This window comes from Poeciliopsis prolifica, unplaced genomic scaffold (genome assembly GCF_027474105.1).
Source record: "Poeciliopsis prolifica strain line A6 unplaced genomic scaffold, Auburn_PproV2 SCAFFOLD054, whole genome shotgun sequence".
Classification (NCBI taxonomy): Eukaryota; Metazoa; Chordata; class Actinopteri; order Cyprinodontiformes; family Poeciliidae; genus Poeciliopsis; species Poeciliopsis prolifica.
In genome coordinates, this window is record NW_026562429.1 from 747,501 (window position 1) to 769,630 (window position 22,130).

The following is a 22,130-nucleotide window of genomic DNA, read 5'->3' on the forward strand; positions in this document are numbered from 1 at the left end:
GCTGATTCTGACGTGTATCGGAGCCACAGATGGCAGCTGGAAAAGGAGCTACGGCAACCACCAACCGTCAAGAAGGGTTTCTGTGGTCTCGTTATTAGTTTAGCTGGTTATCTGATGGCCTCTGACGATCAGAGTTTCTATAATGCAAATATAAAATTAACCAAGAAGAAAAGGCAGCTTCAGACTGTGGCCTAACGATGTGGTTTTCCTGTTTTTTTGCTTGTTATTTTTGTTTCTGTTTCTCCTCAACACTTACCTCATGAATGTTCCTGCGAAGCATCATTGCTTAAAGGAGCATTTCCTGTTATTTATTTCATCTATTTAAGAGCTGTAAAGGTGGAAGGAGCTGCATTTAGCAGCAGGTAGCAAACCGTTGCACAGCAGGTCCAAACGGCTTCGCTGCAGAAACCGAACATCTGGACGGCGCCGCGCTGCAGCACAAAATGTTTCTGTCCATCTGGGCTGTTTGGTTCCTCCTCACTGCATCTGCTGGTAACGTACTTTTCAAATAATTCAGAGTTTGGCTACATTTTTTGTTCTTTTCATCCTTGGAGTCAAATTTTAACATTTTTGATTTCAAACAAGTGACGATTGATTGTTGGTTTATAAATAATAAGTATATGATGTCAAAAAAACTTTTATTTTTAGTAAAAAGAACGATTAAAGACATTAAACAGCCTATATATTATATTAACTGCATAATGTGTTGCGGTTTTGATTCAGTTCATGAATATAAAACCAACACGGTGAACATTGTGCATTAAAATAAATTTGATTTAATGTGTTTATACTCCACCAAGTCAAGGCAACTTTAAACAACAAAGATCTGGGATCTTAAAACAGAAATACTGCAGAAACTTTCAGACCTCAGACAGGAAATCTTTCATGTCTCTGAACATGCAGACGTCACACTGTGGATTAAGATGTAAAAATTATTAAAATTGACTTTTATTCTGAAGATTTTTACCAAATATCAGGCTGAAGGTTTCTGCATTATTTCTGCTCTTAGAGCTTTTTGAGACATTGTGTGTGATAAATATTTTAAGCTTTCATAAATACAGTTATTGTTAAAACTGTTGTTTCTTCCTGCAGGCTCTTCCTCTGTGGAAGACAGACAAGTCCATGTCATCCCCCCCTGCTGTGAAGGAGGATCAAATTATGTCCCAGGACGATCCGGGAGTGTTTCGAACAGAAACCGAGACCGACCTGTCCGGGACATTTCTACCTGTAAGCGCTTGGTTGGTTTGATTCAAACGGAAAATGTTGCAACTCTAAAGTTGCAACCTTTCACCAGACAGTCAACCGGACTGTCAGGTGGTAAAACAACCTTCAGTGCTTTAAGTAGGCCGTTGTTACAACAGGCTAAATCACAGAAAGGGCAACATTTATCTGTTTAATGAGTTAAGGTTCATTTGTGTCAATTCAATGCAGAGATAATAAAAATTAGACTGATATGAGACCATTTACTAACTTTTCTTTGTCTCCAGTCCTGACCCACCAGCAGCATTAATACTGGTCACTTTGTCCTGCTTTTTAAGCATCCAGCTAATAATAAAGGATGAATGGTATCAAACAGCAGCGATAATACTGCAAATGTGTGATGTTTCTGTCTGTACAGGGTGGATAACGGGGATGGAATGTATTGCATCAAGCCGGATTCAAGATGGCTCAAATGGAAGATGGAGAGGGTGAGGAATGTCAGAGCTTACAGTGAGAGGAGCTGCAGAGCAGGTCCAGTTAGTACTGAGTTTAAAGAACCTGCAGGGTTTCATATGTCTGCATCTGAAAGAGAAGCTTTGTCAAATATTCATGACTGTACAGGAAACACAACTAGGAGGATTTATGAGGATAAAAAACCATCTGTAAACATTTGTTTTCCTCTCTTTATTTCTCTCCTCACAGCAAAACTTGAGGTGTCCTCTGCCCCAGGTCCTTTGAGGAACCTGACTCCAACATAAAGACGTCGCTGCAAAGAAAAATATTAAAAATGCTTTCCTGCTTTTCTACCTGAAACAATAAAAAACTGAAATTTTCACCAATCATTGCAAATCTGATTTGGCAGTTTTTGTATTTCCTTTTTTTCTGACCAATCACTGCAACTCGGCTGAATTTTGACCAATTCCCTTCTGATGCAACTTCCTGTTTCTTGAAACTTTTGCCTGCAATATTCAGAGACAAAAGAAAAAAATCTTTTCAGTTTACCAACAAATAAAGTGTGTAAGTTTTGCTGCTCCTGCATTCAAAAGTTGAGAGTTTTCTACTTTTTCCCAATTTTTTCCAAGAAAATTTCTGAGTAATCTGAAAATGTCTGAGTATTTTGGCAGAAATCCACAATGCAGAGCAGCAGAAACGGAAGGTGATGGGACTTACTTTTTTTTTTTTGCAAGACAGTAAAAATAAAGATTAAAAATGTGCAACTTTGACCCCAACCTTTTGAAAAAGGTGCTGCACAATCAGTCATTTTTGTCTGCAACTTTCTCAAAAATCAACCACCTCAGCCTCTCCTCCGGGAGAGACTGAGGTGGAAATGGTAATCTGCCATAATCTTTTGAAGTTGCGTTTTTTCTGTTGCTTCTTTCATCATGTTTTGATATTTGGAAAGTTTTTTGACCAAGAAAAAACTGCAGAAAGTTGAACCAGTTAAGAAAACTTCAGTGAGGGATGAAAACTTGTTTATATGTCACGACATTATTTTAATAAAGTGCAACAGCAGAGACAGATTTCTGTCAGCGGACTAACTTCTTCCACAGGTGTTAATCTGGATTAGACTCATTTTTCTCCACTTCAGCTGGGATTAAATCCTCAATTATCTTGACAACGTTTTTCTGTCTTTGCCCCGGCTGACCTCTGCCTGCGTCCACATTCACACCGACACGTGAAGGTGTTCCAGGTAATCCGCAGGTGCTGCTTTTTCATTGTCCCGCCGAGAAAATCCTGATTACTGATGGGAGAGAATGTGAGAGGCGGACTGTTTGTAGGTTAGTGAAAGATTGCGGTGGCCGTGGATAAGAGGATTTGGGTGGAATTAGTGTCATTCTTCTATCGCCGCGAGGAATAGATTCATATCGATTTTAATCAGAGATAGCGCCACAACCGGAGCGGAAGCAGCGGGCAGTCAGGAGGTTTCCTCACGGCTTCGCCCTGCTGTGAAGCGGAGGAACCCGCCGCGGGATGCTGGACTCCAACCTCCGGCTCTGAGTGTGGATGTTCCTGGCGGCGGAGCAGGGCGCTCGCTGCGGCGGGGATGCTGCTCTGGTGTGAAAAATGAAGGCGGACGTGTTGGCTTGCCTGGCGCTGACGGCGGCCAGCTTTGTTGCCACAGTGACCGGCGGCCGCAGCTCCAACCGCAGGAGACACAAGGAGGTTTTCCTGGGAGAAAACAGCAAGTTCAAGTTTGGAGGGTGAGACGCAGTGAATGAATGTAAAGTTTGGCAAAGTTTTGATGCGGGAATGAAAACGAGGAGACAGAGGAGGCGCAGTGGCAGATGGAGGCATCATGTCTCTGTAATCACTGAAACGCAGAGAGAGATTTGACCGCAAACCAAACTGGTGAATAAACGGCCATCATAGGGCAAATCTGTCTGTATTTTATAACACCACTGTGGAAGGTTGAGTTTATATTGGCAGCTGTAACAAAGAATGACATCCAGGTGTGTCATTTTGAGACACCTGGATGATGCTTCCTGTTGTTCAGGAAGTTGGCCCACATTTGCTCTGACTTGCTCTGCAGTTGTTCTGTGACCAGGTGAAAACTGATGCTTGTTTAATCAGCAGAGCATCTCTGGATAGAGAGGACCTTAACTTTACATAGGCAGCCCAGCAGAGACGAGTCAACCTGTCTGCATCCGAACCACATTGAGCCGTTCTCTGTATCCGTTCTGCCAAACCGCTTTAGGACTGGATTCAACCCTAACCCACCTAACCCTAACCCACCTAACCCACCTAACCCTAACCCACCTAACCCTAACCCACCTAACCCACCTAACCCTAACCCACCTAACCCTAACCCTAGCCCTAAAAAAATAGAAGAAACTCCTTTAGAAGTAGATAAAATGGAGATATTACTTTAAAAGGTTACTGTCATAAAAATAGTCAGAAAGAATGCTAAAACCTAGCATTGCTACTCTTAGCTTGTTATTAAGATGCTAGGTGGGGTTAACATGAAACAGCGCTGTGACCTTGACCCTTATTATTGTGACAGTAAATTAGGGAAATATTTTATTTTTATGTAATTTTGCTCAGCTAAATAGTGTTTTTAATCTATGATTTATTTGTTCATAGAGATAATAAAGATGTAATATTATATAAGAAATATTTTCAGGAATGTAAAATAAAACTTTATAACAATAATCTCCTTCAAGTTTAAACTTTTTTCAGTTTACATTCGTTCTAAAACTTAGCATAAAATCAGGGAAGCAGAAAAAGTTCATGTCAGATTTTTACTGAGTTTCAGTATTTTCCACTTTATGAAACTGACAGGATGGCCTTTAAATAAAAACATCTATAGAGTGAGCATATTTATTTTAACTGGTAGCCAGTTCTGTGGTTTCGGTTTGAGCAGACAGACGCACATTACTTCATATCTTTCACTTCCTTCCCGTAAAGTTTCGTAATGAACATATTTCTCATTTTTAGTCTGAATGAAATATGAAAAAGTAACTCAGTGTTTCCACTGGCAGATTATTTCCCTTAAAATATGGGGAAAATGTGTTGTTATAAATTAAATAATCTCACAATGGAATTTGTATTTTTTGTATCAATAATAAGGAATTATTGACTTCAAACAAGCTTCTATATTGTTGTAAAAAATTACTCATAAGTAATTTTTGTTTTATTTCAAGTGCATGAAGATATTTGCTTTGATCAAAATGCCTGCTGATGTTTTGCAGTGTCTATTACTTCCTCATCACTCACATACTCGCTTCAGCAGCTTCCAGTTTCGCCTTTTACGGCTTCCAGAGCAGATAACAGGAGTCACCTGGTTCAGGTGTGTTTTCCTGGTGGTTGATGGGAATGTTGGACAGCAAGCAGCGTTACCTGGATCCTTAAAAGGTCAGCCGAGCCTACAGAGCTGGAAAGTCATGTGATCTGAGGGTGCAGGAAGCACAGCATGATGGGAGAAAATTAGCCTTGGGTTTTGGTTATGAAGTGTCTAAAGGCCATCTGGGTCAAGAGGACAGAAGTTTACTCTGCTGTGACGGGTCGGTCCGAGCGTCTCAGTCGGGTCAGAACTTCTACACAGAGAAATGAATAATTATTATTATTGATTATTGGAAAATAGGATCTGATCTTCTCACAGACGATTCTTATGGAGCTGATGCCAGAAAAGAGCAAATCAATGTTCTGAAGAGATTTCCCATGAGGCTTAGAGAGAATAAATAAACACCTTTCCACTGCAAACACACAAACTCTCATCAAGTATTTTTGTTTCAGTTTTTAGTGTGAATAATAAGACAAAACTAACTGACAAGTAACTTTACAGCAAGAAATAGGATCTTGTTTTGAGTCAATAATATTGATTTTTAAAAAGTTCTGTTTCCACTGGCAGATTAATTCACTAAAACTTTTTTATCAATGTTATGGAATTATTCACTTAAAATAAGTTTCTATTTCTTATTTTAAGTGTATTTATATTTATATTTATATTTTAATTTAAATATTAAGATATTTATTTTAAAATAGACCAAAAATTCTTTGTGATATTTTGTGTTTTGTAGTCCAGTTCTTTTTATGTATTTATTTCAGATTAATTTGTTCAGCATAAAGCAATGTTACACTTAGAATGAACCGTTGTCCTGTCTGTAGGCCTTCCAGCCAACGAACCGCATGTTGAACAATAACGATGCATGAAGATGCTTGGCAGTCAAAGTTTCTCCTACATCCAGTTAGATCCTTCTGTGATAGTTTTAGTCATTTTCCTGGATCCTTCTGACTGGAATTTCTGCCACATACCCGAATGAGGTTTGCTTTAAAAGGCTGCACTTTTTCCTTCCACTCAACTTTCCGTCAATATGTTTGGATACAGCACTTTGTAAACGCTCAGCTTCTTCAGTAATAATTTTTATGGAGCTGCTGATCTTAGTTGTAGTGTAGCTCACAGCTTGTTAGGTGAGTGTATGTATGTGTGTGTGTGTGCGTGTGTGGGTGTATGTGTGTGTGTGTGTGTGTGTGTGTGGGTGTGTGTGTGGGTGTGTGTGGGTGTGTATGTGTGCGTGTGTGTGTGGGTGTGTGCGTGTGTGTGTGTGTGTGTGTGTGCGTGTGTGTGTGTGTGCGTGTGTGTGTGTGTGTGTGTGTGTATGTATGTGTGCGTGCGTGTGGTGGGTGTGGGTGCGTGCGTGCGTGTGTGTGTAACGGCTGAGTGCAGATGTTGACAGCTGCAGCCACTCTGCCCTCATTGATAAAATCTTCTGTTGGCTGCAAGGAAATAAACATAAAGAGCTTCACTTACTGATGTTTTCATCTGATAAACACACAACTTTACTCTGATGTAATAGTAAGAAACTGCTTTAATTAGCTTATCTTCTCTCATGTTAACACAATCCTTCAAGAGAAACCTTAATTTCAGTTTTAATGTCTAAAAATACCATTTAATTCACTTAAAAGTTGAGAAATTGAATTGATAAAGGAATTTATCTCTTAAATTTAATAGCAATATTGCAAATTGATGAATGAAAAATATCCAAAATGTGCATAAATGTCACAAATAGTAAACATTTTTCATGTTATTTAATCTCTTAAGAAAGCGGAAGTTCATTTGTTCACCTTTAAACTTGATATTAATATCATTTTTTCTTATTAAGGGGAAATGTCAGAGAACATGAGATAAAGTTATTCTGATTGTCATTGGATTATTTTTATATTTACACAGTTTTATTCTGAACCTTTTGTTTAATAAGTTTGCATAATTTTGTGTTTTTCAAGGCGTAAACTTGTTGAAGCAGAAGTTGTAGTGAAATCAGTTTGGCTGCTGTTCTCGATGTGTTTAAAGCTCTTCATCTCCCAGCATTTCTCATTTTTCATGCTGTGTTTTCAATGTTTGCACATGTTTGTTTTTAGCTCATAAATCCTCACAGTCAGTTAAGCCTGTAATTGTGAGGTTTCCTCTTATGTTAACAGCTGAATAAAGTTTTATTTATTTTAAAACATTATTGTGTAATTTTATCCACTTTTTGTTTTCGATTTATTTTTATGAGACCTGTGGGGCAACAAATGGCTGCAAAGCAATAAAATGACAGAGCTTATAGAAAGAGAACAAATGTCTTTGTTTGAGCATAAAGAAGCGACACGCCTGTCATTAAGTAGTTTAGCTGAAGGAGAGCGAGTTGGAGTTGAGGATTAAAAGAGAAAAGCACAATCTCCACTGTCTCTAATTAAACCTGTAATCACAGCCTAATCACTCAGCTGTCTGATCATCTGTGTTCATTTGCAGACGCATCGATTACAAGCTGAAGAGGCAGGACAGCACCAAAACGCTGCTAATAAAAAGTGAACAACTGCTGAGGATCGAGGAGCAAGACTTCGCCATTAGACCAGGCTTTGGAGGTCAGAAACAGAAAAATAATCATAAAAAATCCAGCAAACCTATTGTTTAACAGACAATAGCTTTCGTCATTTCATCCCTGATCCCTGATGAGTTAATCCACTCACTCACACAGAGAAAATCACTCCCACGTGGATGATAGCAGCGCTTTGATGATGGACACTGGGTCACTCAGACAGCGGATGTGTCAATCCAAAAATCAGCATTGCTGACCCAGATATCACCACAGTGTGTGAGTGTTGATGCAGTTTGGGAATACAGCAGCGAGCGCAACCAAATGTGATTGGGACCTGCTGTGAGTGTGCGTGTGTGTGTGTGTGTGTGTGTGCGTGTGTGTGTGTGTGTGTGCGTGTGTGTGGGTGTGTGTGTGTGTGTGGGGGGGGGTGTGTGTGCGTGTGTGTGAGAGAGTCGGGGGGATTCGTGAGCATTAATCTGGATTATATTCCAAGTCTGGAGCAGATGGGAGGTGGGAAACAAAGGGTCATCTGCAACAATGACCGTCACACAACAATGCATGTAAAAATATACACACATCTTCAAAATGACGTTACTGTACTAAATCTAGTTGGATTAAAGCCACTGCATTAATGTTAGAAAGATTTTAGAAACTTTAAGAGCATTTCTTTACACGACGTGGACAGAAAAACACCTGCAGCAGTCAAGCAACAGAAACACTTTTAATAAACAAAAGTGATCAGTAACTAATGTCACACATTAAACTAGAGAGGTGTTTCTGTTACTCTGAAGTCTTCAATTTAGAAAAATCTTCAAAGTAGATGGCGGTAAGCCACATCAATACGTCCAACCGCCATAAACGAGGAAGAAAACCTGTAAAACATGGAAACGCTACTCAGGCTAACTGCCACTCATTGTGATATGGTTTGCTAACCATATCAGAACAAGCAGATGTCCACGCTAACTGCTAATTTAGCTATTCATTGCAGAAGCTAACATTATTTAATAGTAAAGCTACTCAATCTATTCATCACTACAGTTAACAGTTATTCAATAGAACAGGCTAACTGTCTCTCAATATGTTGCTTGCTATAGCTAACAGCTACCCAGGCTACTCCCACTCAACGTATTCAATGCTATCACTAAAAGCTACCCTGTCAACATATTCTGTATCAAAACTAGCAGCAGTTCAAGCTGATTGATACTTTACCTATTTATTACTAAAGCTAACAGCTGTCCAAGCTAAATGCTACAACTGCTAACTGCTACTCAATCTGTTAAAATTAACAGCTGGCTACTCAAGCTAACAGCAACTCAAGCTTCACTTCTAGAGCTAACATCAGACTGGTTATTCAAGCTAGATAACCTGTTTTAAACAGCTGGATTCAATATCTATTCAATACTTCAGGATTATTAAAATATCAGTGTTAAATTTATAGTTAGGCTAGCTGCTATATCAGCTAGCAGCTAATCTAAACTGTTTAAGAGCAAATGTTGTATCGGTGTAAAAAAAACTGGTGAGACAGTTATTAGCATTTTCCTATATTTTTAATGTAGCAATGCTGCTAACTCTGTTAGCATTGAGTTTGCTAAAAGTCTCTTTTCTTTTTTCTAATAAACATTTTTTTCAAATACTCCCATCTTCCCCTAAAAAGGAGCTATAACCTTATTTTTAATGACCTGGATGAGCTCGAGCGACGCGCGGCTTTAATTTGACCTTTATTTGTTCATTTATCTGGCTGAAATTCAGTGCTTTTTTAAAAAAAAAATAGATGTTATTTCCTGAGTGAAGTTTCAGTTCAAAGGATGACATAAAGGAAATCCTGCAGGAGAATCTAAATGTCGTCCTTCACATTGACGGTTTTACTGTAGCGATCATGTAAACAGGATCTTTCTGAACAGAAGACAGAAGACAATGCTGCAATACGTTTTGCTCATGACATTTTCTTCCTTTCACTTTTCATAATCTCATCCTGAATTTACGATCTCATTCCATCCTGAGGTTGCAGGTAAACTTAATGTGTTCTTGTATTTTGGCAGAAGTTTGACATCTTACATACCCAGATATGTTTTTGATCCCGTTGCATCTGGAAGATGAATCCGTTTTTAAGGTTTTCACTGCAGTCTGTGGTCCTGCCTGTCATTCAGGTGGGGTCAGCAGCAGCACCGCTGTCTGCCCCGCAGCTCTGCGGCATTTCCTCGCACTGTAATTTAAATCTCAGCAGTTTTCTCTCTCCGATAAGGCTGTAGCATCTGGAGAGTTAAAGTCATCCCCCGTCAGACACCTCAGGGTTCAACCCACACCAAAAATACTCCAGTTAGTGTTATTTTCTTGCATGTTTTTATGACTAATGGCTCTAATTCCAGGTCAACCTTTAAGAGGCCCTTACACATCAAAGTGAAACATAAAACAAAAAGCTTCAGTTTCTCCACATGTGTTTCACAAACCATCTAATGTTGATTGGTTTCCTGCTCAACGTTTCCAACTTCAAATGATCACAGCTGGGATTTTAAGATTCGTTGTCTTCGATTTTAAACATGAAACTTTGAAAAGAGACAAATGTCAAACAGGAATCAACCATAACTCTGCAGAAAGTTTTAGTTGGAGGTCAATGAGTCCAGATGGTGCTTGAAGGAAAAACCTCTGCAGATTTTATCTGGAGCTAAAGAAACTGAACAAATTAATGCCTTAAATTATAAAGAGAATCTGTTTATGTCAGTTTTTTACCTTTTATTTTCACTCATTCACATTAAATTCTTTCCTAAAAATGCTGCCTTGTGTTGGTTCGTCTGCAGCATCGAATGGAGACTGCACATTTACAATTTTAAGGTTTTTATTTAATTTTAATTTTATTTATTTGTAGGTACTTTATTAATATACAGTTGTTTATAGATGTTTTTATACCGTTTTTTAACTGTAACAAGTGAATAAAGGATTATTCTACTCTATTGTAATTTAACATGAAAACATATTGGCCCTCTGATAGAAAAACATTTAATGCAAAAGTAATCTGACACAGGAAAATATCCAACCTTTAATCTGAGTAGAAATATTTGTGGCAAAAAAAGAATCCTATATTTAAAAAATTATAATTTTCAATTTGAGCTCCTTGAATTACGACATGACATTCTGAATAAAAAGCTGCTGGCTTCTGTCCGAAAACAGAAAATGGGATTGTAATCCAATACATACGGCCAAACCAATGCAGGAACTGTTAATCTGACATAAAATCCGCCTTCAGTCAGAACCAAATCCTATAGAAACCATCAATAACTGGACCACTGGAGATTTTATTAAAGGTTAAAAATCAGATTTCTGTAATAAAAGCCACATTGATTCAGTTGATTTTAATAGCGTGTCTCTAATTGAACAGTTAGATATTACGTTATATCAGTTTTTCTATGACATAATTCTGTTAGACTTAACTGGTTTAGCGTCAGTAAACGCTCCGGGCTCTTTTGGCTCCTCGTCTCTTTGTTTCTCTTCAATCCGGCCCGGTGGATGAAACCCGAGCTTAATCCGACTTACAGAGCTCAGATTTGCAGAACCATAATCAGGTATCTTTGAGTCTATGAGAATGTAACGCTGATCCAGACAAACGTCTCTGGTGTCAGGCTGGATTTGTGATGAAAGGCTGTGAATACAGAAAATACAAAAACCTTCAGATATTTTTCTGTCAGCAGGATAATTAAGGAAGGACGCCTCACATTTGGCCGAGTGAAGGAGAAATCCTCTTCTGTCTCATAAAACAACGTCAATCATTTCTTAATACTTATTTTTAAAAAGCGAATAAGTAGATTTTTTCACTTATAAGTGTTAAAAGTATAATATCCTGATATTATTGTATTAATTCAGTTTCATTCTGGTTGGTTTATGTTTTCTTTGTTTTGTTTCTGTGTGATATGTCCTGGTTGTGGCCAGTTTGCGGTTTGTTGCGTCAGTTCTGGATCTTTATGCTTTTTGGAGTTTTTGTTTTGGTTTCCTCTTTTGTTTTGGATTTAAGTCGGTAGTGAACAACATTTTGGCTTCAAGAGGAGCTCAGATTTTACAAGAAGAAAAGCTGGAGCAGAAAAAAACAAAGCGTTTAAATGCTATAATGCTGCTAAACTTTTCATGCTCTCACCCTCCTGAACACTTTGTTCTCTGGGATCCATCCACAGCAGGAAAACATCCTTCAATGTCTAAATGATTTTGTACCTGGACAACAGACACATTTGTTCAAGCTTCAGTAGTTTATTCTGCAGAAACACAAAATCTTACCAAGGATTTTTGATCTAGTTTCGAATGGAAATCTTAGTACACTTGGAAAAAAACATACAAAAATATAAGAGCTTTATTTAAATGTTATTCTGTTTTGAACAGTATAATAGATAAATCTATGATTATATATCTATGAGATCTTTTTAGGGTTCTGTCACTTCAATCCAATTAAGCTGCTGCTGGCCACGCCCCCAACTTAACATTTACACTCACATGTTAAAATTCCTGCAAATAGATGCTCAACGATGCAACTGAACATCTACGAAAAGCATTAGTAGAACCTCCTTCACAACCAACAAGAATGCAGCAAGTGGTTTCAGGATGGAAAATCAACAACAAACAAAACTCCTGTCTTTTCCAGCAGCCATTGTACAACACTTACAGCAGTAAAACCAGATGACCAAATGTGCTGGATTTCACCTGTGGTTGCTAGGTACCAGGCTGTTCTCAGCTGGGGTTGCTAGGAAACGGGTAATGCCTGCTGATTTGGGATGTTTCATTGTGGAGGTTTTTGAAAGGTCTCATTTTTCATACATCAAAACTTTAACTTATTGCCAAAACAACGCTGGGTTTTTTTTAAAGCAGAGGAAACTCAAATGGAAATATAAAAATGTGCAAAATTACAGTTTGCATGATATGTTCCTTTTAAGTCAATATTTATGAAAAACTACTTTCACAGGCAGATTATTTCATTACTAATAAAACATTTTTTCCTTTATATAAGTGAGAACTAGTACATTTTCATGACTACAAAGATTTTTCTTTACTTAAAACAAGCTGATACATTTTGCTTAAAACTTACCTGTAAATAAATTGTGTCTTAGTTCAAGTGTACTAAAATATTTGCACCAGAAACAAGACTAAAATACTTGGTTAGATTTTATGTTTTTGCAGTGTAACACTTTGAAAAGATGTCGGAGTGACTCCTTTATGGACATGTCAAAGTAACACACTCCGGCGTTGGCCTTGACCTGGCGGACAGCGTGTTGACAGCGCTGCCGGTTCTGTCCGGGCACAAAGCCGAGCGGCAGCAGAAGTTTTACAGGCCTGGCTGTCAGTCAGCGTCAGTAAATGAACTGTTTATTGTGCGGTGGGTCTGCTAACATTCAGCCAAAACGAAAACATGGCTTCTTTCCCCGCAGCCCAGAGAGGAGGAGCAGGAATGTGAGCAGATGCTGCACATCCGGAGAGCGATCGCACAAAATGTACCTGTTCACTGCAACAACACAAAACCCACCAAGAGGTTCGATCCAGATCCTCTGAAAACACCTCAAAAAGACAAAACCAACTCACAAGTCACTTTTTAGCAATATATAGAGGAGTTTGTTTGTTTCTTAATTATTGACCTAATAGTTTCAGTTCAACTAATTCAACTAGTTCAATTGGCAGATTATTTCTTTTAAAACTTGAGAAAACTCTCTTGTTGAAAGTGAAATAATCTTTTTCATACAAAGGAATTATTTATTGAAACAAGCTCCTTCATCCTGCTGGAAACTGACTTGTAAGTTAGTTTTGTCTTATTGTACTAAGACATTTGCACTAGTACACAACATGGTGTGTTTTTGCAGTGAAGCCTTTCACACACATTCCTGCAGTGTTTTTGTTTTGTCCGACCCGATGGCCGCTCACACTGGGCCAGGTTCTGATTCTCCTTGAGGTTTTCTCTTCTGGAGGTTGTTGTTTATTGGGCTGATGTCATTTTCTCATCTGAAATGTTTTCACTGGCCGTGAGAAGAAAATTAACATAATTACCAGAATTTATAGAAAAGTGTTTTGGAGCAGCTCGTTATTTCTCAGTTGTTTTGTTCGTGACTTTACTTCGTGTTGTTTTCAGTCGAGCCGTTGCATGTGCACACAGCCACTTCCTCTGGTTTTGGAAGCCATTAGTCACAAACAGGTATGATTTTGCAGCTGGTTAGCATCTCAAAAACTCAGCTAATACCTGAACTTTGACCCCAAGAGAGAATCCTTCCATCATATCCAACGTCTCTTTATCCATACGGCCAGACAAGGTCTTAAAGATGAGCAGCAAAGCAAAGGAGGTGGATTAGCACAGCTAGCTAACAACTGATCATTCAAGACGTGCTACGGTGGAATATCGTCTCTGCTGCCATGACATCGAGCTGTTAGCTTGTCAGTTGCATAGCAACAGTCTTCAGTCAGAGGCCTCTTTGATTTGTTGTGAGACTGACTGCTACTGGGGATTCATCCTGTTCACACCATCAAAAACAACACTTAAGATACTTGGATTATATCAGATATGATGACATTTAATTTCCCTTTGAGATAAATAAACTTCTAATTGAATTGAATAAATTTATGCTTTTATATTTAAAATATGTGCCTTTGCTCCCAGATCATCTTTGATGGATTCATTCTCCAGGCTGACCGTTCTACTGGTTCTTCAACTTGTATTTTTATAATTAATACTTCATCACCTGCTCCTGATTTCCCTTTATATTAGCAACTATCATGAAAACATCCTGAGAGACTGACAGACTCTTAGCTTGTTTTCCTCCTTTGGATTTCACTTCCTGTTTGGTTTTTTACATTCTGTCCCCATAACAAGGATGATTTATGACTTTAAATCTGCAGTGAATTGTAATGTTGATGTTTGTGTTGCAAGAAGGGTGTTTATTTGTTTTGTCTCTAAGCCACAGCACAAAACAGATCCTAAAATTAGCCGCGTAAATTTCCAAACAAGAACAGGAGTGTTGGAGCTGCACTGCGGTGGGCCAACATCCTGCAAACCAAACACCATCAGATCCTGGTTACTTTGTGGAGGCAAAGCAGGAACAGCGAGAAGCTGTGATCAAAGCCTTTTTCACTCTAGAATTTGTGCTGTTTAGCTTTTTCTGCTCTGTTTGTGCTTAAATCAGGTTTATACATATTTAATCTGCCAATGAGGCGAGCGGAGGCTGGTTGTACTGAGCCTGTGGTAAAAACAAAGGATGTCACTGAACAAAATGAGGTTTACAGGCCTGAACAGAGGAACTGCATGACTTTTCCTTACCAATCAAATGAGAGAACTTTTATCCTAATCTGTTTACAGAGGCATGGAAAAGTTTTACCATATGATAAAATAACATAACATACTTTTAACATACATTACAATTAAATGTCATGGGAATTATACATGCAAAAAGAGTATCCCTCATTTTATTTATTCACAGAATTCCTTTTTCTCAAAAATAAGAACAAACACATAAACCATAAGCAACTTTCACTATGTTCTGTGTGTGTCGGCCATACTGGATACCAAACGTCGGGCTGGTCTTTCACATTTCCAACTCCGTGGGGCTTTTCTGGAGCTGAAAACTCAGAATCTTAAGTACAAAGACGCCACACCCAACTAGCATCTACTTCAGCCTAGAGAGAAGCAACTCCTGCACTGACCATGAGGTAAAACATTGGCTTCACATCTCGGTCCGCCATGGTTGTTGGGTTTCTTCCCGCTTGCAGAATCAGTGACATTTGTCGAGTATCAGTGACGTCCAGCTGGGGTGAACCCAGTCTGGTCAAACAAACTCAGGCCACAATGAGAAGATCAGATGCTTATTGGATGTCCATGAAGCCTGGGTTGTGCTAGAAAAAAATCTGCTGTGTTTTGTTCTGATTTTAAGTGAGTTTAACGTTCTGCTGCGGTTTCAGGTTCAGCCATCCCGGTGGGCATCGATGTGCAGGTGGAGAGCATCGACAGCATCTCTGAGGTCAACATGGTGAGTTTCTGACTTTTCCTGTAACTCTGTGAAAGGCCCATAAAAATCCCTGCAATGCCGACTCCCATCAAAGAGAGAAATTTAAAAATAATGACACAATCCAAACATCCTGGATTAACAACTGAGAGCGGTGAGAATCTCCTGAAGTGTTTGTATAAATATGTTCTGTGAAAGTGGATTTATTTGCTGCTCCATTGTCGTCCATGAAAAGAGGAAGAATGACGTGGAGCCGCTCCCTGCGGCTCTGCGACCTCCAGGTTAAGCTGCGACCTCCAGGGTTCAGCTTTGAACTGGGTTCAGCTGCGGCTCACGCAGAGGAAGGTTTGGTCATGAACTGGAACGGAGAGCCACATTTAACTCTGTTAAACCCACTAATATTCCTAAATTAGTTAATAGTTTTATGACTTTATTCTCATTCAGATTTTTTCTAGTGATATTATTCTTTGTCAAATATTTGATTATTTACATTAATATAAGACTGATATAGATTGGAACAATTTCAGTGTTTTTAGGATTTTAGCCTCTGCCTCCTGCTGATGTGAAATGGTACTGTTGGCATATTTTAGGAAACTACGCTATGTAAAATTAGCATATGTTTCCCACAGCATCTGAGCATATAAAATATAGTTTTCACAATCAAAAATACCACAAAACCACAAAGAAAATGTAAATATTCAAACAGAAATAAAATAAGTAGGAATGATCTGAAACTGTCAGGAGCTTGTTTGGTTCAGCTGATTCTAAAAGTTAATGAAAGTGAAATTAAAAGTGGATTAATGCCTCCATCCATCAGGACTTCACCATGACTCTGTACCTGCGTCACTACTGGAAGGACGAGCGGCTGTCGTTTCCGTCCCGCACCAACCAGAGCCGGACGTTCGACTCCCGGCTGGTGAAGAAGATCTGGGTCCCTGACGTCTTCTTCGTCCACTCCAAGCGCTCCTTCATCCACGACACCACCATGGAGAACATCATGCTGCGGGTTTACCCCGACGGAAACATCCTCTACAGCGTCAGGTACAGACCACAGAAAACACAACGTCCTCTCACTCCTCAGCTGCACAGAAACCTCCTCAGCCTCTCTCAGAAAAATCACAAACTCAAAGAAAGTCTATTCACAGGTGGAAATGTATCCTCTGTTAATTCATCAGATTTTACTGTGGGAAACGTTTCACCTGAAGGAATATGGCTCCTTCTGTACTGTATCCATGCTAAAGTTATACTTATTTCATTCATTTGTTTTTATACTTGAATATTTTATTTGTTATAAATATGATTCTGCAAGATTTTTCTTGCTTAGATTGAAAGAACATTCAAATCCAAAGCCTCCATAAACATAACAAAACAAATATGGAGTTCCACACAGCTCAGTATTTGGTCCTGTTGTTTTTAAATCCATGTAGACTGCTGAGGATGTTAAAGATGTAAAATGAAAGTTATTTCTGTGTGTGTGTGTGTGTGTGTGTGTGTGTGTGTGTGTGTGTGTGTGTGTGTGTGTGTGTGTGTGGTGTGTGTGTGTGTGTGTGTGTGTGTGTGTGTGTTGCAGGGTGACAGTGACGGCTCTCTGCTCCATGGACTTCAGCAGTTTTCCTCTGGACACTCAGAACTGCTCTCTGGAGCTGGAGAGCTGTAAGAATCAAATCAGTAACAAATCCCTCTGAGCTGTTAACCTGCTCAAACTGTAAGACAGAAACAGTTTCCCCCTCTTTCTGTTCGTAACCTGCAGATGCATATAATGAGAACGACCTGATGCTTTACTGGAAGAACGGGAACGACTCTCTGAGGACGGATGAGATCGTTTTGTCCCAGTTCTTCATTGAGCATTTCCATGCCTCCAGTGGCCTCGCCTTCTACAGCAGCACAGGTACGACACTGACACACTTTTCATCTTTAGACTTAATGATATGCAGAATCATTTAACTGTGCTGCAATCACAGCTTTTTGTTTTTAGAGACAAAAAAGTTGTTTATCACACCTAATATGGCTAAAATCACACATGAGCCTGAAATTTATTCTGTTAAACCTCAGATGTTTAGTTTGATGCTCATAAAGAAATCCATCTGAGGCTTCAGGAACCATACGCTGCAAAAACACTAAAGATTACTAAGTATATTTATCTAGGTTCTTGTGCAAATTTCTTCGTATGCTTAAAATAAGACAAAGCCAGCAAGATAAATAAGCTTTTAAATAAATTATTATTCAAAATAATAATTTGAAATAGTAATTTATCTAGTAATATAGATAAATTACTACTTCTACAGGCAGAGAATTTCATGTGAAAAACGTCTTGCGATGATGAATTATCCACCAACCAAGTAACAACCAGTTTATAGTTTGCACTTATAAAATAACATTTGGAACAAAATGAGTTCTGTTTGCATATTTATAAGTACATTTTTGACAAAGAAAAACTATAACAGTGATTAGCCACATGGCTATAGTGTGATTAATCTGATTATCAGAGTTATTAATCTCGTTATAAGGGTTTGGAGTTAATCTCATTAATCTGAACTCAGAATAATTTCTGTCACGTCTCACACATGCAGAAGTCTAGATTATTCTACGTATGGCCATGTTCTGCATTGTTATACTTTGTTCTGTTGTTGCCACATTTTGGAGTGAGACACTGTAAAACTGAGTTTTTAACTGCGTTAGTTTTTATTTCCATTTCCATCCTTGGTGGCCGTAGAAGAGACTGTTGGTTCTGGTTCTCTGTCCGGAGTCGTAGATCGATCCCAGTCTGTTTCTAACTCACTGCGACTGTTAGTGCATGTTGTATGTATGTCGGATGGCGTTAATCCATCTGTCAGACTTTTGGAGTTTTGCAGTAAACACTAACAACAGGAAGTTAACCCGTTGTGTGTGTCTGCAGGTTGGTACAACCGACTCTTCATAAACTTCATCCTGCGGCGCCACATCTTCTTCTTCATGCTGCAGACATATTTCCCCACCATGCTGATGGTCGTCCTGTCCTGGGTTTCCTTCTGGATCGACCGCAGAGCCGTTCCCGCCCGCGTGTCTCTGGGTAACACACGCATTATGGATGCTACTTTGAGTTATTTCTTCCTTTAAATAATGCTGTTTCAATGTCACCACCTTCCACACCTTTACATTGCGTCTATCTGAGCAGAGATTTGAAATATTCCTGGATAAACTTGAATTTTTTGTTATTAAGAGTGTAAGATTATAGTTTCTTTGAATGGTAAAGTATTCTTGGTAGTTAAATCACTATCATATTATGATAATAGCATGACACCCAGTAAATATAGTAGTTTATTACATTAATGAGAAGTTTGTTTATGATTAAACTGATTTTTTTTAAAGATATCTAGGATTTTTCTGTTTTTTTCAGTATTTTCTTAGGAATAAGCAGCAGATATATTCTAAAAGCACAGAAAACTGCTAAAACTCTTTTTGTTGCGTTACAAACTGCAGAATTGACATTATTTTAGCCTCTTCTTCCTTTCCTTACTTCAGGCCAAACAGGCGCACAGCGCCCTCTGTTGGACTTTTGTGAGAATGACAGTGATTAGGCAGTAATGTCTGACAGAACCGCCTGCTGTGTCCTCCTGCAGGCATAACCACCGTCCTCACCATGTCCACCATCATCACCGGAGTGTCCTCATCCATGCCTCAGGTCTGGACGTCTCCATGAAGACGGACACTTTCTCAGACTCTCATACTGACTCTGGTTATTTTCTGGGTTTCTGCCTTAGTTTTCTAAAGAAATCAGTGAGATAGAAACATGGAAAGACAGTCACCTTGGAAATTATACTAAATAGCATATAACTTTATACTTTCATAATTCAACTAAAAACTTGAATGTAGCTTTTTAAAAAGGTTTTGGTCAGAATCAGTCCAGTTTTGCTTTTCAGATGTTTATATTTGACTTTTTTTCTCTGCAACTTCTGCTACACATGCCATCTGACCTTCAAAAAAATTAGCTAAATAACGCAATAAAAGTTTGACTAGAAGTAAATGTGGGTTAAAAAGGAGCTGTGTTTCACTGTGCAGGTGTCGTACGTGAAAGCTGTGGACATCTACCTGTGGACCAGCTTCCTGTTTGTCTTCCTATCTGTCATCGAATATGCTGCTGTCAACTACTGCACCACCCTGGAGGAGATGAGGAAGATGAGGAGGGGGAAGGTCAGGAAGGAGACCCTGTTTCAAAACCATAACAACATCTACAGAATTATGGCTTACTTTGTCTCCCCCCTGTGGTCACACTTTGACATTACAAGAAATTTCTAATTTTAGAAAAATAAAAAATTCTTTGTCAAGAGCTTTGAAATTGATTTTAATTTTGATATAGAACTGGATATCAGATTTTTTTGTTTTCCTTCCCATTTTGAACTATTAACAGCTAAAGCAAGAGCAGCTAAAGCTAATGTCTTCACTAATTTACTTTTATTTATTTAACAATCTTAAATAAATACTCTATGTAATAAATATTAAATTAGATATAAATATGAGGTGGTTTTTTTTTCAAGCAAGTGGAATATTTTTAGTTAGTGCAAAGTGGATGCCTGAATTAAAAATTAAATGTTTATTTCTAACATTGTTTGAAATTCTGTTGGAAATAATTCGAAAATAGTTTAACAGGATTAAGGCACATATAGATTCCTTCCACTTCATATATTGGAGGTTATTAGCATGTAATAATAATAATAGTAATGTTATTTGAGTGACACATACACATCTGGGCTATTTGTTCTTGATTTAGTTGAATATATTAGAAGAATCTCAATATTTTTTAATTATATTTTTGTATAGCCATAATTTTAGAGCTATATTTTTAGATTTTCTTTATTGTCCTAACTATGAATATAAACATTAAAGTAACTAATAGCTACACATCATATAATTATGACTAAATTTTGATAATTAGATATTTTATTTCATAAAACAAATCATTTCTTGCCCCTTTCAGATCCCCTCCACCTTCAACGCCAGCCAGGCCATGGCCTTTGATGGCTGTTTCCATGACAATGACATCGAGCTGACCACCTTTCCTCGGATGGCGACGGCACTGACCTCCGACCCCCTTACGGCCCCGAGCCCGAACTCGGACCTGCGGCCGCCGGAGGGGACGCGTCTGCGGCGGCAGCGGTCGGTGCGGGAGAACGTGGAGCTGCTGGTGAACAACAGCTACATGATCGACTCGTACTCACGCCTGGCCTTCCCGCTGTCCTACCTGCTCTTCAACACCGTCTACTGGAGCCTGTACTGCTGACCGGGTCCATGCTGACTGGGTCCGTGCTGACCGGATCCATGCTGACCAGATCTGTGCTGACCGGGTCCATGCTGACCGGATCCGTACTGACCGGATCCATGCTGACTGGTCCATGCTGACTGGGTCCATGCTGACTGGGTCCGTGCTGACCGGATCCGTGCTGACCGGATCCGTGCTGACCGGGTCCGTGCTGACCTGATCCATGTTGACCTGATCCATGTTGACCTGATCCAGGTTGACCGGATCCATACTGACTGGGTCCATGTTGACCGGACCTGTACAGCACAATCTGCAGAACTGGTTCAGTCAGCCAAACGCTCAACATCCTGACAGTACAGCATTACTTTATTTGGATTTTTTAAACTGTGATGGTTTTCTTTTTGTGTTTTGTCATAAAATGTTATGATATTTTGTTTATAAGAGCTAAAATAAAGTTGAATTTATGTAAAAATGGCTTCCTCTAAGTAAACCGTCCAGTTTGATTGAGGCGATAAAACTCAAACATGTTAGCTATAAATTCTTGTCACAATATGTGGCAGAACTGTGGAATATGGAAAAGGGGGTGGAGCTTAAAGCAGTTATGGATAATTGATTACTAATCACTGGGATATGTTTAAGAACAAACTGAAGCTCAAACACAACTTGTCAGATTGTAACACAACAATCACACTACAATTATTTATTTTACACATAAATCGATGGTAAGAAAAAAAACAATAAAATCAAGCCTAATAATGTTCTTAACAAAAAAAACATTTTAGAAATTTTACTTGTGTTTAGAATCAAGTATGATAATATAATATAATACAATACAATACAATACAATACAATACAATACAATACAATACAATACAATACAATACATTTGTTTGCTTTGTGCGCGCGCATCCAATCAGCGAATGTTGTTATTTCTTCCGGCGGTCCCTCCCACTGTTTCCATAGCAACCACAGAACTTAGGTATGAGCAGCAAAGTGTCAACGGTTGACGCTTTCATGGACGCTAACGCGGAGAAAGTCCCACTGCCACGAACACGGTGCGAGAAAACCTCTAACCCGGCGTGACTCGAGCCCACGGAGGAGGCGGGAAGGAGGATCCAGGTGGGTTTCTGAATCCGGGGAAACGAGCCGAACCGAACCGAGCTGCTCTCTGCCGAGCTGAGCGCCAAAAAGTTAGCAACAGCTGGAACCGTTAGCCTAACAGACGTTGAGCGGGAGGATAATTGACTGACTATTGAACAGAAGAGGTTATTTTTAAAAAACAAACAAAAACAAAACAATGCAAACAGACAAACTCGGGTGTATCGACCTCGGCTAGTTTGAGCCAGAGAGGCGGAAGCGGTGATTTGTGATTTTCTGTGAGGTTTTTGTGTTGTTTACTTCGAGCTGTCCGAGTTAAATCGGCTGTTTGAAACGGAGAACTGA

General features: G+C 39.0%; 1 protein-coding gene across 1 annotated transcript; it reads left to right on the forward strand.

Annotated features, from left to right (window-relative positions):
- The first annotated feature begins 3,104 nt into the window (after positions 1 to 3,104).
- Positions 3,105 to 21,126, forward strand: LOC129378942 (gamma-aminobutyric acid receptor subunit rho-3-like). The gene is made up of 10 exons (XM_055059448.1): positions 3,105 to 3,401; positions 7,430 to 7,542; positions 15,408 to 15,475; positions 16,269 to 16,492; positions 17,022 to 17,104; positions 17,202 to 17,339; positions 18,348 to 18,500; positions 19,051 to 19,112; positions 19,490 to 19,621; positions 20,406 to 21,126. The coding sequence occupies exons 1-10, from the start codon at positions 3,265 to 3,267 to the stop codon at positions 20,706 to 20,708; spliced, it is 1,413 nt and encodes a 470-aa protein (XP_054915423.1). The 5' UTR covers positions 3,105 to 3,264; the 3' UTR covers positions 20,709 to 21,126.
- Positions 21,127 to 22,130: the final 1,004 nt, after the last annotated feature.